Below are 17,046 nucleotides of genomic sequence, written 5' to 3'. Positions count from 1 at the left end.
CTTCCCAAGAGCCCTGCTCAGAACTGAACCCCCAGCTCATCACCACCGGGCACTCAGCCTGATCTGTCACGGCTCTAAATATTTTGCCCTTCATGGTCTGATCTCCCCGGTGGAGGTCTACTTTCAGTAACTGTTTTGCAGAGCGATCATCCTGGACTCGCCTGCCTTGATTTTAAAAGTAATTTTAATTGAAGTGAGAYGCTGAATTTGAAGGCTGCCTTGGTTTGGAGCAGCATCTTGAACCCGCGTTGCCTTCCAGTCAAGGTGTGAAGGACGTGGCCTAAATAAAAAGAAAAGTTGAAGTCGGAGGGGTGAGTTTTTTTGATTTGTTCCCCCCTCTTGTTTCCTCCCAGAGCGTGACTGGCTCAGTGGAATAATAGGAGGGCAGGGGGACAAACGCACATGTGCACCTAGAAAATAAGTGGGTGGGGGCTGCCTGAGAAACAGTCTGTTCTTGCTAGTGCTGTACCAAACGATTATTTTCTAATCGATTAATCTAATGATTATTTTTTCGATTAATCGATTATTCTATCAACAAATCTAAAAGTTATTCTGATGTGAGTGCACTGGTTATTTAAAATGTTTTCATCAAATTAATAGGAACAGTTCTTTAATATTGTAATATTTTCTGTAATAGTTTTTTCATGGACACAAAATATGCACTCTAGAGTCAATTCTTTAACAAAAAAAGCTTAAGAGATTTAACATCAACATAAAATCTCAACCAAAGCATATAAAATTCAACTAAAAGAAATATAGTGCAAGATGTTAACAATCTAACGAACTAAATCATGCAAAATTCAAGTCACTCTCCGGAAGACCTATAATAAACATATAATAAACATTTATTTATTATTTTTTATTTAACATATTTATCAATATATAAAATTTAACAAATATCAAGACAACATCCAACTCTTTGTATTGTAACATCAGTTGTGTAACTTATTTCTTTAAGGTGAAAACTGTTGAAAACAACAAGACTGTTTTGTCTTATTACACAAATTAATATCCAGCTCCACGTATTTCTATTGATGTCATTTCCCCACTAGAAAAATGTGTGATGGAGGTCCATGGACAGCAAATAAGTTTAAATCAAATAAACAAAAGAGGACACAGTTAAAATAAATAAAAGGTATTTAAGCTACGTTTTGAACATCCAGAACACGTCCAACACTTGTTGGCTGCTTGTACTCTTTAGGTCAGACGTGTGTCGGGAAGCTCCTCTGTTGTTTGAGACGCTGGGGGAACCGTCTGATGGGGGAACGCGGCTCGACCTAACACCGGTCTCTGTTTAATGGTGGATGAAATAAAGAAAGTGGCGGTACTTTATTTACTTTGAGCAAGTGAACGTCGTGTTCACAAGATAATTAATCCACCAGATAATTCAGAGGCGGTCTGTTCGGTAAATTTTACTCCAGGAGCTGCGAGGCTTGTTTTCAAGCTTCAGACTGAACTGAAGCAGCGGCTGCTGACGTCATWACGCTCTTGCGYGATGCTGCGTTCAGGACAAGCATGGAAAACTCACCACTCTTATGCCAGTACGGTCACAATAATGCATTTAGGTACCAAAATGGAATTGCATGAACATTCACGTGGTGGTTATGTAATACAGCGAATCGATAATAAAAAATCTGCATAGACAAATTTACATAATCGACGTCATCAATTATTTCAACTAATCGGTGCAGCCCTAGTTCCTGCGTACTGATTGGCTTTCAGCTGCCTGCCTGTGAAGAGGGGTGATGTGCTGAGGGTATAAAGCACATGTTTTGTCTCTGACTKTCAGAAAAAGACAGAGGGAATAGGTTTTAAGAGAGTCCACAGCATTGCAATTCTCTACTTTTACTCCTGAAAGTATTATTTTCATGTGGATATACCTGGGGTGAGCCTGGACTTCCTCCCAGCCTCACAGYCCACTGAGACTTTGGGCACTCCAGATAGTACTTGTGCAGAATCTGGCCTGGAAGAGGAAGAGGTGATCGGTGATCTGCTTGCCCAGAAGGATGTTGGAAATGAAGATGAATTTAATGAGAAAGTTTGATTTAATGTTGCAATGTGCTGTGAGGGAAATCCATAGTGACCTGCAGGTCTTTGAGAAGGAAGTGGATGTCTGTCTGGAGGAGGCAGCAGCTCAGCTGGCTCCTCTGTTTGAGGCTATCAGCAGGCTGCAGGAGGAGAACGTGAAACTAAGGACTGAGCAGGAAAGGATGGTAAGGCAAGTGGAGACCCTGTTCCAGGTGATGGGACTACCTGACCCCAAACTAGAAGAACTCGGCAGCAAAGAAAGCTGTGCAGTTCTGAATGAAACCAAAACGTTACGCAATGATGCGTCAACAATCATACACGAAGAAACTGCACCTGAAGCTTCACATGATAGTTCGGCCTGCACACCCCAGGAACCAGCAGCCAGTCTGGTACTGCGTCATCAGACAAACATACCTGAAGACAAAATACCAATCCTCCAGGCTTCAGCYCCATCCTCTAAGAGCTCACCTCAGAAGTCAGAGCCTTCACTGATCTCTCACCCACCAAACTKTACAACCCATCGCTCCCTATCCGCTCCGTCTCTGACGACAAACAGTTCTTCAAACAGCAGCACTGTACCCCTTTGTGTAAATCCTTCTCACCGTGACCYGTTTTAAATCAGATAAACCATTTGAACAATGGAAATGTCTTTTGTCCCAGTGTTCCTGTGGATCAGCTGGCCTTGACTTTTACRTGCCGCACCAGTGGTACTGTCTTTGTTCTAATTGTGTTCCTGTTGACTCACAGTCACCTCTCTTAGTGTTTATCTGGTTTTAATCATTCATTATGTTCACATTTTAAATGAAGAAGKTTTGATGGCTTCAGCTGTCAGTCAGATGTGATGGATGTGGAGGATTTAATGTGGTATTCCAGTCCTCTAATGCCCCTGAACTTGTCCTGGCTCGCAATCATGTCTCTGTGTCCTGTTGAGAAGCTGGACATCAGTGTGGAGGGGAATTTAGAGGTTTGCTACAATTGTTATATTGGGTTTCTGTTAAAAAAAAGGTTGTGAGAGAAAGTCTCCAGAAAATGTCAAGATTATTAATTTTCACCCAGGAGATTAATCAGCTGATCCAGGCAGTCATTGTKTGCACAGTCAGCCCAAAAATCACAAAGTTTTGTTTTTCAGAGCTGGATTTGGATTAAATTTCTTCCTCCTAAATRGCTGAAATTGATGCACAGTTTTATGTCTATCTGCTGAATCCTGTGGTTTACATTTTTTAGGGATATCGAGCATTTGCATCATCTTGTTGATTCCATCTTTTATCTTTTTTAGTCTGTAAAGGCACCAGCCTCTGCCTGTTGACTAATTCGATGGAACCGACTGATTTCTCAAATGTGATAAAGAGGTCTAACCTTATCTGACAATCTTTGTTCATTATGAGTGTTGTTCTCCTTATCAAGTTTGCAGAATTGCGYATATAGAAAGTAAGACAAAGTAAAAAGGTAGGATGATTTCTGACCCGYTGCCCCAAGAAAACATTTAAAAAGTGCTTTTTCATCCCACATTGACCCTTAAGGGACTTGATTACTTGGGTTATTTGGGAGTTTCTAGTCCCTCAAACACGCCCTCATTAGTTGATCCACAGCCCTTGTTTGGCTTTGTTGTGTCCCAAAACATTCCTCATTGGTCAAGGGCGTCTCAGTGCAGCCTGTCCCACGGGGTCAAAACTCTGTGTCCAGAAAAACCTTTAAGACTGGGAACACCTTTGATTGCAGAGCTCTGTAGCTGTGGTGTGTAATGCTGCTCCCTGGTGAGGTCTGGTCTGGGCCTCCAGCGGAGTGTGAAGCAGCTGTGGGTAGAGAGCTGGCCCCAGCTGGTTGAGCTATATCTGAACATGGATTTAGTTATAACAAAAGCGTTAAAGCCAAAGCTACAGGATGTACTCAGAGATGGTCAGTGCCATATGAACATATGACAGAAATTAGTTTTGTTCTTGATGTTTTTCCAATAAGAGCTTTTTTAAAATGTCCACAAWTAAACAAGGCAATCTTAAATGATACAAACACCTTTTTTATTATTTAAAACATTTTGTCATAGAATAGTTTTTTTATAATGCTTATAATATGTTTGTTCCTTTGGTCATATACTTCTTCACCTTTGTTCTGTTCCCACACTCTCATCTGGTGACATGCCAGGAAGCATGACATTAAAGCATCGTTCCCGTCCAACGGTGATAGTGTCACATAAACTGTTGGTTGGCAGGAGCCTGATRTTATCAAGACACTCAGTCACACTCTGAGCTGAGCAAACAGTACCCTGGCAGAGTTTCTCCCACTCATGTGCTTTCTGCCTCTCTGTCTCCCTCTCTCTGGCACAGCTTCATAACAGAGTTGAAATGGAATAATAGGGCACTTATTTGTACACAAAAACATTTGAAGTTGGGCAAAATTCAGGGCTTTGACGGCTGCGATGTGTTTGGTCAAAATCCTCACATGCTTATTAAGTAGAAAATGCCATGTTTGTTATTTGTATATTTTGTGTAGATGGAGACTGAACCCGTCGTTGCCTCTGAGCCGGTGTTTTCAGTTGGACAGTCTGCGCAGGTGAGACATCAAGTCTCAGCCATCCCCAACGGATCCAGCTCTCAGACCAAGCCTGCAGAGAGCTCTGGAAAACTGACAGCTGAAAAGCTTGCTTTGATTGAAGATGAAGAGCTTCTTGACAAAATGGTACTTTACATTTACATTTGAGATTTGATTTAAATATTAAATCAGCTTGATTTAACATAAAGAGTGTGTGACTTTGGAAAATATGCTGCCATGTGTGGCAGTTTTTAAAGCTGTTTGCCATTTTGGCTTTTTTCAAAAACTCACTTTTAATTGTTTTTAAACTCTTTTATTCCTTTTTTTTTTTGCAGCTTGATGAGTCCAAAGACTTTGAGGAGAGGAGGTTGATTCGTGCAGCCATGAGAGATTTGCGCAAGAAAAAGAGAGGTAACWGCATGCCAAAGCCCATCTTTTGTTYYKRAWWAWTWWWAWTYYTKKTTYMWKKTTTWWTTTTAAAAAATCAAAGTTTATCAGAGTTTATTTGCAGTAAAAAAAATCACCACTTTGGCTTGAATTTTTTTGATTCTTCACACATTTTATGAACTGAATTTTATCCCTTTTGCCATCAGAGGCCATGATGGGATGTACCCAAGAGGAAATGGGTAGGGCAGGTGCTCTGCTGTGTGTATTGATAATTATTTTTGCCTGAGTTGTTGTTGGGCTTGAACAGTTTTAAATGTTTGGTTTTAGTGGATGGTTTAGTCAATTTGCATGAATCCTGTGTGTTGAGGTTCCCCTACATGGTTTGTAAAGTATCTGTGCTCACTCTATTGTTTGGTTTTAAAAAGCACTAATTGGATGGAGATTGTGTGGTTTTGACACTCAATAATCTGAAACTCTTGTTCACTCTCCTTATGCTACAGAATATCTGTGAATAACTTCTTCACTCAGTGACACAAAACATATAGATTGCTGCAAGGGATATAAAATGAGCCTAAATATTACACTTAAAGCACTAAAAGTGCCTCAGAATAACGCTCAACAGAATGCTTAAATACCAGTTTAGGTAAAGCTGACAGCACCAGTGCAGGTATCCATATTTTCTAAATTTGGTGCAGTCTTCTGCTGTGCTTTTGCTCTCTTTGATCTTTGATATTTATGCAGGACGTGTTATTTGACAGTTTTTGCACAGCTGCTAAATCTCCCATCCGAGGGTGTTTTTTGTGCTCTGGAGAAATTTAACAGCACTGTGGAAAGACTTGTGAAATGTATTGCTCTCTGATCTGGAAGCCCCTCTTTAATCCACCTTTGCAGGAGTCAGATGAGGTGCTGTCAGCTTGTTTAGGAACTCTTCTCATTCTCCTCCTCCTCCYTTTTTTCCACTGACATCATCTGTCGTATCTTTGTCTTCCACCTCAGACCAGAGGGAAAAAGAGCGCGAGACTCGGATGCAGGAGCTGCGGCAGCAGAGAGAAAAGCTGTCCCAGACAGGTCGCTCGGGGCCCGGAGCTGGAGAGGTGGTGATCAGGAAGSTGGAGAAGTCAGCAGATGGTTCAACCCTGAGCCAAGTCACCAAGACAAAYCGTTTTGCACAGTCTGGTAGTTTCTTTCTTATCCTTCTTTCCACTTCATTTGAATCTGTATGAAGAGCTCAAGCAACCACGATTAAAGGGCACATATTATGCAAAATCAAGTTTTTAGCCATTAAATACATTTTGTTGTGTGCTTGAACGAAGTCTCTAGGAGTGCAGAAATGTTTRATTTAGTCTCTCCTGGTGCTGCGTAGATATCTTTATATTCTGTTTGGGTCATGTTTTTCAACCCGTTCAGTTTTCTCTATTTTCTATGACATGTTCTAAACTATTACGTCATGTTTTTGCGACAGAACTACCAAATAAGGTCTGGATTTACCAACTACAATATTGCCTCGCTTTTCATTAATTTATAAAAAAGGAGATTAAACAGTTTCTGCACCTCTACAGTCATAAACCCCTCTATTCTAGACYGCTCTAGAAGCTGGAGGGGGGYGGGGTGTGAAGTGCCTTGTTTGAATTTAAAGAGACAGCCTCAAAACGAGTTGATCTGAGACAAACCTCAGAAAAGAGGTGAAAGAGGGGCTTGTGGAGTTACAGTAAGGAGGAATTCAGACCTGGACCCCAACTGAAGGATTTAAATGTGAAAAGAAATGATTTAAATGCAAATGTCTCCCTTTTAAAGTTTTTATTAATAAGTATAAAACCCAAAAAGCTTAAAGTCAACAATAAAATCTGAATAAATGCACCCTGTCCTGTTGCATTTAACTAATTTTACATGTACTTGTGTGTTTTTTTTAGATGATGGGAGCAAATCAACCCGTAGCACTGTTGTAGAGACCAGTTTTGTGCAGAAAACAGATCGTGAGTTTTTACGTCACCTGCTGGAATTCTTTTACTACCTCATGCAGTAATAATGGGCATAACTTACTAATTTTTGTTTAGGAGGAACAGTCCAGTCGAAATCGTACAGCTTCACCTCTTCCTCATCCTCTAACACAAGCAAAAAAGTGGGCAGGTGGGTCTTGGAGCATCAGGATAATAATAACTCAAAGCATCTTGTTTTAACACACAAATGAATTTAACACACCTGTCTTTGTCTCAGTGTGTTTGATCGAGAGGACGACACGTCGTCTCGAAGCGGCAGCAGCAGCGGGTTGTCCGCCACGGAGCGGCGGCAGGCAGAGAGGCGCAAGGAGCTGATGAGGGCTCAAACTCTGCCAAAGACGTCGGCCATGCAGGCTCGCAAAGCCATGATAGAGCGGCTGGAAAAAGAGGGAGGGGGGTGAGGATAAACAAAGCAGCATTGTGTGACCAAAAAAAGCAAAGGCACAGGTCAAAGCATGTAAATATTCAAAACAAAAACGATCTTTCGTTTTAGCCCTGGGAATCAGGCTGTAGCCAAAGTAAACAAGGTGCAGCGCTCGACCAGCTTTGGCGTACCGAACGCAAACTCCATCAAGCAGATGCTGCTCGACTGGTGTCGTGCCAAGACGCGTTCATATGAGGTGAGCCAGACGTCYGCGGCGATCCTTAACTCGTCTTTAACACAAACCAATAAAGCTGCAGCTGRACCAGGTCTGAGATTAAGCAGAATGTTTTTTTTCTCCGGCGCTGCCTACCTGTTTGCCTTAGCACGTGGACATTCAGAACTTCTCATCCAGCTGGAGCAATGGGATGGCGTTTTGTGCCCTGGTGCACAGCTTCTTCCCCGACGCCTTTGACTACGACTCCCTGAGCCCCAGCAATCGCAGGCAAAACTTTGAGGTGGCCTTCAACGCTGCAGAGTGAGTACGCTAAGCATTTCATCAGCAGCTGTGTTGAGGTGGATGTGGTTAACCTGGTTGAAACAATACGAGAAACAGGATAAAGAAGCTTTATTTTCTTCTTTACACCTCTAATAGAATTTGTCACACAGGATGAAGTACTGAAGTCTCCTCAGCAGATACCTCAGTGTCTCCCAGATCATTAAAACACCCATTAAGGCTGCTTGAATAACTTTTCAGATGTCCTCTCTCTGTTCATCCTCTGACATAAACAAACATACCAACATCTTCTGTCTGCTCTCAGCCAGAGAAACGTGAGCAAATAAACCCCTTCTTATCAGCAAAGGTTGAAGCCGCATCTTTCACCTTTCTCCTTTCATGCCCTCTTCCTCATTGTTTATTTTTAAATGTGCTTTTCACGTTCTCCAWTGAGGACCGCGTTCCAACTGATGGGAGACGCCGTAGTGAGGATCTGTCACCAAACCACAGCACCCAGTCTGTCCACTTTTTATGTTGCATCATCACTGCACTGTAAATCCTCACCAACACACACCGTCCTGTGCACAAGTGTGTTCTTAGTCACCCCGAGATTTTCATTTTTGTCTCTTAATTGTARAATTGTTGTTGTTTTTTATTTAAAGTCTTAGTGTTGTGATCAAAAGTTAATTAGCTGAAAAAAACAACAACAAACAAAAAGGTTGAATCTGCATCACATGGTGCTCATTTGACGTTTTGTTTTGTCCTATATATACATGTGTGTGTGTACGCCACAGATTGTGTGTATTGTGATGTTCATGAAGCATGTCAGCTCATGGATGTTATTATGAACACTGAATGTAATGTTTCTTTTTTTGTTTGCTCTTTTTTTTTGTCTCTGTCTTCTCTCACTGGATGTTTTTGTTGTTGGCTGCTCACGGCTATGTATGCTTTTCTCTCTCTCTCTCCCCCCTTTTTTTTACCTCACACTTTTATCGTGTTCCCTTCTGTCCTCCTGTCTTTCCTGTCCTCTCCTTCTCTCTTTGTGGATCTTCCCTTTGTTCCTCTCCCCTCATCCTGCCCTCCCCTTCGGGTGTGGACACAGGAAACTAGTGGACTGTCCCCAGCTGCTGGATGTGGATGACATGGTGAAGCTGCGCGAGCCCGATTGGAAGTGTGTGTACACGTACCTGCAGGAGTTCTACAGGGGTCTGGTGACGAAGGGCCTGGTTAAAACCAAAAACTCCTCCTAGAGTCACGCCCCACCTTATATTAAATCCATGGTGAGATGGGGGGAACGAGGTTTCTGAAGGAACCTCATTTTGGTTCTGAGAGATATGGAGAAGGAAGGAAGCAAATTAAATATGTGGTTAAATCTCATTTAGAGGATGCTTTTGGGTTTTTGATCTTTCATGTTAATCTGAAGCTTCTGAGGTCCAGAGCACCAAACATATCTACATTTATGTGTGTGTGTGTGTGTGTGTGTGTGTGTGTGTGTGTGTGTGTGTGTGTGTGTGNGTGTGTGTGTGTGTGTGTGTGTGTGTGTGTGTGTGTGTGTGTGTGTGTGTGTGTGTATCTGCACAGCCTGACTATGACCAGGCAGAGAGCCAGAACCATGTGCAGCTCAGCACTTTAAAAGGAGCTGCCAGATCACAGCGTTTCAAACACAGGAGTTAAGAAACAAAGCAGAGAAAGAAGCTGATCATGTGTGAGATTACAGCTGTTTATGCTCTCATCTYGTAAAACCTTTTAAATGCGCTTAAAGTACAGAGTAGCTGTTCTCTGTAGCTCCATAAATGACAAAACATTTTTCATGCCGCTGACACGATTTTCGTTCTCACAYGAGATTTCACCCTCAGGATTTTACTTCATGATGAGTCGGAGGGTTTACGTCGTGGAGACAATGCCACCATGTGGTCACTAACTGCATAGCTCAGATTTAAACACTGAACTGAAGGTTATTTATACAGAACCGTTGAGTTTTTTTTACAGACATAAAAACATGTGTATATAAAAAGAACTAGAGCCAAGATGAATTTTTTCCATCAGCTTTATTTCCCTAAAAACTATAACGCTGTACGAGTGTTTTAAACTTTCTTTAATACTTATATTTTGCTCCCAAGAAGCCAGAGATCTTTGGTCTTAATCAATTGTTCAATGGTTCAGTTTAAACAGGCTGTGACTGTAACATGGATAAATAAGGGAACACCAGAGGCGTTTAATAAAAGAAAAAGGAACTAAATTCTCTACAGCATATGAACAATATCTGAAAGTCCTGTCTTTAACAAGAACTACCCCTGAAACACAGGAACTGAGAGATGCATCATTTCTCAGTTGATCTGAACTTTATGACCCTTTTTTAGCTAACAGCTCTTTGATAATCATCAGTGCAAAAAGTGCAGTTTTACGTGTCAAACTGTTATTAGTGTTTTTCATTGATTCACCAAAACTAAATGGAAAATTTTTTGGTCACAAGTTGCCTAAAGATTCATTTTAAAATAAGTTTTTGTTAAGTTGTCTGTCATGTCAACACAACACTGGTCCATTCCTTGACTTTAGAAGCTTTTTGAAGAAAGTCTGACTCCTTTATAAGAAAAGATTTCTGCAGTTTTGTATTTGAGAATTTGTTATCACTAAAAAAATCACCCTTTAAGAATGTTTGATTATAAATAATCCCAACAGAGTTTATGATGGAAATCTAAATTATCCACTTTTCTCCTCAGTCTTTTGTGTTTAGCTCACCCTGTCCTGTTGTCCTGCAGGACCCACGCTAACTGCATGCCTCTGCTGGAGGTGGAGGACATGATGATCATGGGCAACAAACCAGACTCCAAATGTGTTTTCACCTACGTCCAGTCTCTGGTTAACCACCTGCGAAGATATGAGATGTCCATGGGTCGCCCCTGTGACCTCTGACCTGTGAACTGAGTTCACTCAGACTGGACTCCTCCTCCTCCGACACCAGAAGACCACCTGAGAGGCCGGCTCAAAGAGTTGCACATCTCTGATGGACGAGTTAGGGATTAAGTTTGTGTGCGTGTGTCATTGTACTGAATATATATGTTGGCAGTGTTTTTTTWATGTTTCTTCTGGACCTAACCATGTCCAACAAAGTCTACCTCTTTTACAGGAAGAGAGGACACGTATATTTTAGGGCCTACAAAAATTTTAACATTTATATTGGTTTTGGCTTCATACTGATCTAAACATGTGGCAGTCATTTACTTACACCACCCTCTTAAAAAAGAGAAATATATTTATATTTCCCATTTTAATGTATTTATATTGATTTTTTTTCCAAGTCTTTCAAAGTTGTCTGCACCTAGGTTGGTAATTCCACTGAAACGGAAACATTTACTCAAATGCATGATTTGCTTTTTATTCTGGTACTTTCCCCCTCATTTTAAACCAAACTCTGGTTCCTTGAAATATTATGTATTTATACTGATTTGTTTTCCAAGTCTTTCAAAGTTGTCTGCACCTAGGTTGGTAATTCCACTGAAACGGAAACATTTACTCAAATGCATGATTTGCTTTTTATTCTGGTACTTTCCCCCTCATTTTAAACCAAACTCTGGTTCCTTGAAATATTAAGTTATTGCTTTTTTTTAACATTTATCTAAATCTATAAGCATAGTTTTTTTATACAGGAGCACAGGGATATTCTTCCTTGAATATTTAAGTAGATTTCACACTGTCACTGTAGTCAGGGCCTAAATAATTTAACTTCCTGATCTACTGAGAACATTTTACTGTCATTTTATAAATTACAACAGTTGAGTTTAATGAGAGTGACCTGCACAGTTTTTATCTACTGTTGGCTGGTCTGTAAGTGATTTGTCTAAAATATATCTGCAGCAGATTAACAGGACTTTCAATGTCACAAAGAGCCTCTTATTATGCTTGAGTAACAAATTTTTATTTTATTTTTTTTTAGATTTTGCTATTGTTGTAGGCTTTAAATTGTCAGCTTTTAGTTTGGACATGATTAATCACAAAAGAAACTGATCATTTAACATGAAGCCAAGATAAAAAAGATATTTTTATTTGACTTGTAAAATTGTTCTAATTGAGATGTTTGAAATTGTTCCAAGTTCATTTTAAAGAAACTTGTTACTTAGAATGTTTTTATTTTTTGGTAGACTTGAGGAATTGTTTTAAAGTTACTCAAACTGCTTGCAAGTGAAAAACAAAACCCTCCACARAAGCAGTGTGTTTGTGTGTGTGTATATAAGAGCTTAAACACATTGTGCTTTTCATGTTTTCTGTGCACCACAGCTAAATATGACCTAATTAAACCAGTTTGAGAAATGAACCTGTRTTGGAAGATTACTTTATATCAAAATCATTCATACTCCGAAACATGAAACACAGCAGGGATTACAGATTTGTTTTAATAATTTTTTCCCACTTGAGTTTGTGTGTGTGCATCAGTCCAACCCACCAGAACAAGCAGCATCAGCCACAGACCAGTCAGATTTTTAGCCTGAAGCTTCATTCAGTTTCACAGCAGGAAAGGAGCAATCAGACACACAAGAACTCAAAGAAGGTGGGTATACAGTACCGAAGACAAACTACACATTATGGAACATGAATACAATAAAACTTTGAGCCTTTGTTGTAGAAAAACAGTCTAAAAATGACCTGTACTGACAAGAAGTGGTTCACATTATGGAGATTACTACGATTTCCCTTCTACTTCCACAAATTAATCTATAATCTTGTTGTGAGACACAAACAGCAGCAGTATTAATCAGCTGGTTGTGGGCCAAAGTTTATTTTTAGCCGTCCTTCAAGGTTATAGGTCAGTGTGCTGGACTTGCGCCTCAGGCCCAGAGGAGGTGTTCTCTGTGTCGGAGACGGAGCGTTTGGATGTGGGCTCATCTTTGAACGGGCTGTCTTTGGCCGGAGAGAAGCGGAACTCTTCCGGGACCTCGTCGTCTTCTTGAGCTTTCTTGTAAAAACCCAGCTTCCCCAGCAGCTCGTTGATTTCAGAGCGGGTCATGTCAGTCAGGGCGATCCGCTGCGAAGGGAGAACACGTTATCGCTCCGTTTTGACCTTATCAGAACAGGATGTGTTATTACACTCCGCGGCTGACTCCAAAAGTTGAATCAGTTAGTTATAACCACACATTAAAATAATAAATTTCTGAAAGTTTTATTAAAATCCCTCCGGTGCACAAAATGTTTTGGCAACGCAGACACAAACAGAAACGAGTTCATAAATAAATACATAAATGAACAGCTCTTACATCTAGTTCTTCATAGTAATGGTTCAGGAGGACAAGCTCGGGGTCAGCTCCAGGAATGTGCTTCATCACCAGGTTATGGCTGCAGGGAAGGCGGTCAAGGAATTTTAAAAGGAGCGAAAGAGTAAAAAGCCATCCTCGGATTCAAAATCAAAAGGATACTAAAGAGGAATGTCCTGGACCACAAAGGCTTTGACCTGCAGACAGATTAAGATTCAAATTCAGTCTGATTTTGACACTGGATCTCAGTGTTTTGTCCGTTTTGCCCCAGATGATTATGTAACAGGGTAACTTACCTCTCTGAGTCTGTTCAGCTGTCATCCACCACAGGACTGCAACGAGAACAATCAGAAGAAATGACTACAAACAACAAGACTCCTTAGTAATCAGATTTTGTTTCTTCCTAAAACCTCCTCAGCCAAGATCTGTGTCACAGCTTTTAGCACAAAGCACAGATTCAGCTGGCCCTCTGGGAGGAACATCAGACCTTTTATTTCAGATACCTGAGCTGAGCCACAGGTATAAAAGGTGTGACTAATGCAGCAACAGCATCACATTATACCTTTTGTCAGAYATGCTGAACTTGGTGACACCCTGGGGTAAAAATGTTTGTTTGCCCACAGTATTCACAGACTCCTTCCAACATTAATAAAGGTCTAAAGCAAACATCTTGGTCAAACTTTGTGAGATCTTGTGAAATGTAAATGACTCTCAGCTACTACAATATCAAATTTAGCTCAGTGGCTGTAAAAACAGAATTATAGCCATTTATGTGACGAGTAATTGAGACTGGCTGTGGCAGCCATCTTGAACTGTGTTGGCTCTGAATATTAATTGGTTATAGATGTATATACAGTGATTAATTTCTGTAAGTTTTAATGAAATCCATCAACTGGTTTGTGAGATATTTTGCTAACAGACAGGGTTTGATGCCAAAGTTTTCAGCAATAACAGACAAAACTGTTGTGCAATGTGCTGGGGATAATTCTCAGTTATTACCAAATAAAAGTTTATAATTATTGTTAATTTTATGTTTTAAGGTCAGCTGGCTGTGGAGGCCATCTTGAATGAGGTTGACTGCAAAGGTTAATCAGTTGTAGGGGTACATCCGGTGATTATATGTGAGTTTTAAAAAAAATCAGTCAATTATTTTGTGAGATATTTTSCTAACGGATAGAAACGCGCCCACACACAAACAAAATCATCCTGTCCTCTTCCCTAAAACAGGAAGTGACTGTTTCTCTGACTTATGTCTGGTGATCTCCATGCTGTTTATCATATGAATCCAGTTTATTACAGCAGACATCGTTCAYGCATGCGCCGAATAAAAGCTCATCCATTCACATAAATGACAACCTCTGATCAAACTCTCGTCTCGTGCTCTAAATAAATATTCTTGTGATGAATTCATCCTGAAGAGGGATAATAAAGAAGAAGAAACCCTTCGCGTACCTCCACCCTCGCCCTCGCCAGGCCCTCCAGTTTGTTCGGGTCCACGTCGTAAGCCGAACCGAAGTGGAACAAGCTGACCAACACGACCAGCCACATCGTTGCAAACCAGCAGCCGGACCGTCTGTCGAACCGGTACCTGCGGAGGAGTGAGGATAAAGGAGGAGGGGGAGGAGGAGCGGATGTGTTTCTTCCGGACTTCATGCCACGTCTTAGAGAGAGAAGAGGGTCATCTGCGGAATCAAAGTAGGCGTGTCACAAGAGTGGGTGTGTCAAAAGCATAAACACTGTGGGCTACGACGCCTACATGACGGTTTCCTTAGATCCTGCTTGATGTATTTACAGCCTGACCCTGACCCCAACACTAAGGTTAACCAGGAGAAATGTGACCCAAGTAGGGGTCTCTAGAAAAGGTGGTGCCGTACAGTAACGCCCCTTTTGTTCTTGTCCAATCAGGTGGTGCCGTACAGTAACGCCCCTTTTGTTCTTGTCCAATGAGGTGGTGCCGTACGGTGTCACTCCTTTTTTTGCTTTTCCAGTCAGGTGTGTCCCTTTAACAAAGTCCGTCAAATCAGGTGTGTCGCTTTAGAATCGCCTTTCCTTGTGACACGCCCACTCGTCCGCAGAGACCCCCAATTGCTTAGAGGAGGAAAATGGGGCTCTGATTGGCTGCTTGAGGCTTTTCTGTCATAAACTAACCTGATGTTTTGCACGTTTGGTGTGTCATTAACCTCAGGATTTCTTTATTTTCTGCTAATATGAGGTTGATAAATTTTTGACACATGCAAAATTAGTGGGAGAAAGTTTGCKTTGCATAAACTATGATAGTAGCTACTTTGATTAAATAAAAACTTAAAACTACTGAATAACTACCGCGTAATAATGTGGTAAAATTATTAGGCTGTCCTTTTAGTCTACTTAATATTTTCAACTTTGAAAAGTTAAGGCTGACACCCAATAATCATTTCAAGTCCACGTACGTCAATTTCATAATCTTGTGCTTTGTTTAAATTAAACACCAAAATAAAACGATGAATAAGTAAAACAATGTTTTTGACACAATCCAATTGTCGGAAATGAGTAAGATTCAATGATAAACTTTATTAAGTGTAACAGAGTTGTCGTTTGTTAATATTCATATCTCGGGTCATGCTGCACTCTCTAATTTATAAGACCTTCCAGTAAAGACGAAACAAACAGCCTTATCTCATTTTCTGATATGCTTTGTTTAAACAGCACTGTCCTATCTGAGATTAGGCATATTCTAATTATAGGAACWGTCTCATATCTGGGATTTCTCCTACAGACACATTTGCAATAAATAAATAAAAATCTGTGTCTTCCTTCATGTCTAATTAGTTTTGCCATGACATTGACTTATTTATCAAATGTTTGTACTAATGACTGACCTTAAATAAACTATTGATCAAACTGATTTTTAGGATTTACCGTTCTTCAATCTTTAAGCTTCTAAATCAAAGAAAAAACTTAAACATCGTAACATCACCACCAACATTATTCATGGTGGGGATGGTGTGCTGCTGATCTCAACTCGGGAYGTTGTGGGTCAGTGGGCGGAATACTTCGAGGATCTCCTCAATCCTACCAACATGTCTTCCCATGAGGAAGCAGAGCCTGAGGACCCTGGGTGGGACTCTCCAATCTCCGGTAYYGAGGWCACMGAGGTGGTTAAAAAGCTCCTCGGTGGCAAGGCGCCGGGGGTGGATGAGATTCGCCCTGMGTTCCTTAAGGCTCTGGATGTTGTGGGGTTGCATTGGTTGACGCGACTCTACAATATCACGTGGACATTGGGGGCAGTTCCCCTGGMTTKGCAGACCKGGGTGRTGGTCCCCCTATTTAAAAAGGGGGACCGCAGRGTGTGTTCCAACTATAGGGGGATCACACTTCTGAGCCTCCCTGGTGAGGTCTAATTGAGGGTTCTGAAGAAGAGGGTCCGTYGGATAGTCGAATCTCAGATAGCAGTGTGATTTTCGTCCTGGTCRTGGAACAGCRGAYCAGCTCTACACCCTCAGCAGGGTCCTGGAGGGTGCGTGGGATTTCGCCCAACCGGTCTACATGTGTTTTGTGGACTTGGAGAAGGCATTCGACCRTGTCCCTTGGGGACACCTGTGGGGGGTACTCCGGGAGTATGRGGTACCAAGCCCATTGATACGGGCTGTTAGGTCCCTGTACGACCAGTTTCAGAGCTTGGTCCGCATTGCCGGTAGTAAGTCGGACTCGTTTCCGGTGAGGGTGGACTTGGCTCACAGCCGGTGGTTGGCAAGCTTGGTTAGTTAGGGTCCTAACACCATTAATTTGTGTGTTTGTTTTGCTTATGATCTGTTCCTGCTGCATTGTCCCCATGATCAAAAAAAATGCATCACCTGTCTTTACATCCCTGTTCCTGCAACATGCTCATCAATACTTACTTGTTCCCAGAGAGGAACAGGACTGTTGATGACCCCTTATCTCTGGTGACCTTTGTAAGAATCACTGTATGAAATTAAGAACCAGCTCTATCTCACAAAGTAATATCTTCAAGCAAGATCTTTACGT

The 17,046-nt window shown here is 41.2% G+C and overlaps 2 protein-coding genes across 6 annotated transcripts in view; one reads left to right on the top strand and one right to left on the bottom strand.

The window, feature by feature from the left end:
- Positions 1-11,208, top strand: part of smtnb (smoothelin b) — a 49,806-nt gene extending 38,598 nt beyond the window's left edge. For 2 of the 5 annotated variants that reach the window (XM_014017324.1, XM_014017327.1), the window contains 10 exons: positions 4,516-4,701; positions 4,890-4,965; positions 5,148-5,180; positions 5,938-6,117; positions 6,852-6,914; positions 6,996-7,068; positions 7,156-7,335; positions 7,432-7,558; positions 7,686-7,837; positions 10,555-11,208. In XM_014017324.1, the coding sequence (XP_013872778.1) occupies positions 4,516-4,701; positions 4,890-4,965; positions 5,148-5,180; positions 5,938-6,117; positions 6,852-6,914; positions 6,996-7,068; positions 7,156-7,335; positions 7,432-7,558; positions 7,686-7,837; positions 10,555-10,708 (1,224 nt within the window). In that variant the 3' untranslated portion in view covers positions 10,709-11,208. Of the gene's footprint in view, positions 1-4,515; positions 4,702-4,889; positions 4,966-5,147; positions 5,181-5,937; positions 6,118-6,851; positions 6,915-6,995; positions 7,069-7,155; positions 7,336-7,431; positions 7,559-7,685; positions 7,838-8,897; positions 9,076-10,554 lie in introns of all 5 variants that reach the window. The other 3 variants (XM_014017325.1, XM_014017328.1, XM_014017326.1) reach the window with 3 other exon arrangements.
- Positions 11,209-12,108: 900 nt separating this feature from the next.
- On the bottom strand, positions 12,109-14,835 carry selenom (selenoprotein M). The gene is made up of 6 exons (XM_014017331.1): positions 14,798-14,835; positions 14,494-14,723; positions 13,338-13,373; positions 13,204-13,238; positions 13,045-13,123; positions 12,109-12,815 (listed from the first exon to the last, which is right to left on the bottom strand). Exons 2-6 carry the CDS (start codon positions 14,692-14,694, stop codon positions 12,591-12,593), a joined length of 576 nt encoding a protein of 191 aa, XP_013872785.1. The 5' UTR covers positions 14,695-14,723; positions 14,798-14,835; the 3' UTR covers positions 12,109-12,590.
- Positions 14,836-17,046: the final 2,211 nt, after the last annotated feature.

The sequence above is a fragment of the Austrofundulus limnaeus genome, unplaced genomic scaffold (assembly GCF_001266775.1).
Source record: "Austrofundulus limnaeus strain Quisiro unplaced genomic scaffold, Austrofundulus_limnaeus-1.0 Scaffold166, whole genome shotgun sequence".
Taxonomy (NCBI): domain Eukaryota; kingdom Metazoa; phylum Chordata; class Actinopteri; order Cyprinodontiformes; family Rivulidae; genus Austrofundulus; species Austrofundulus limnaeus.
This window is presented reverse-complemented; position numbering and strand designations above follow the sequence as displayed.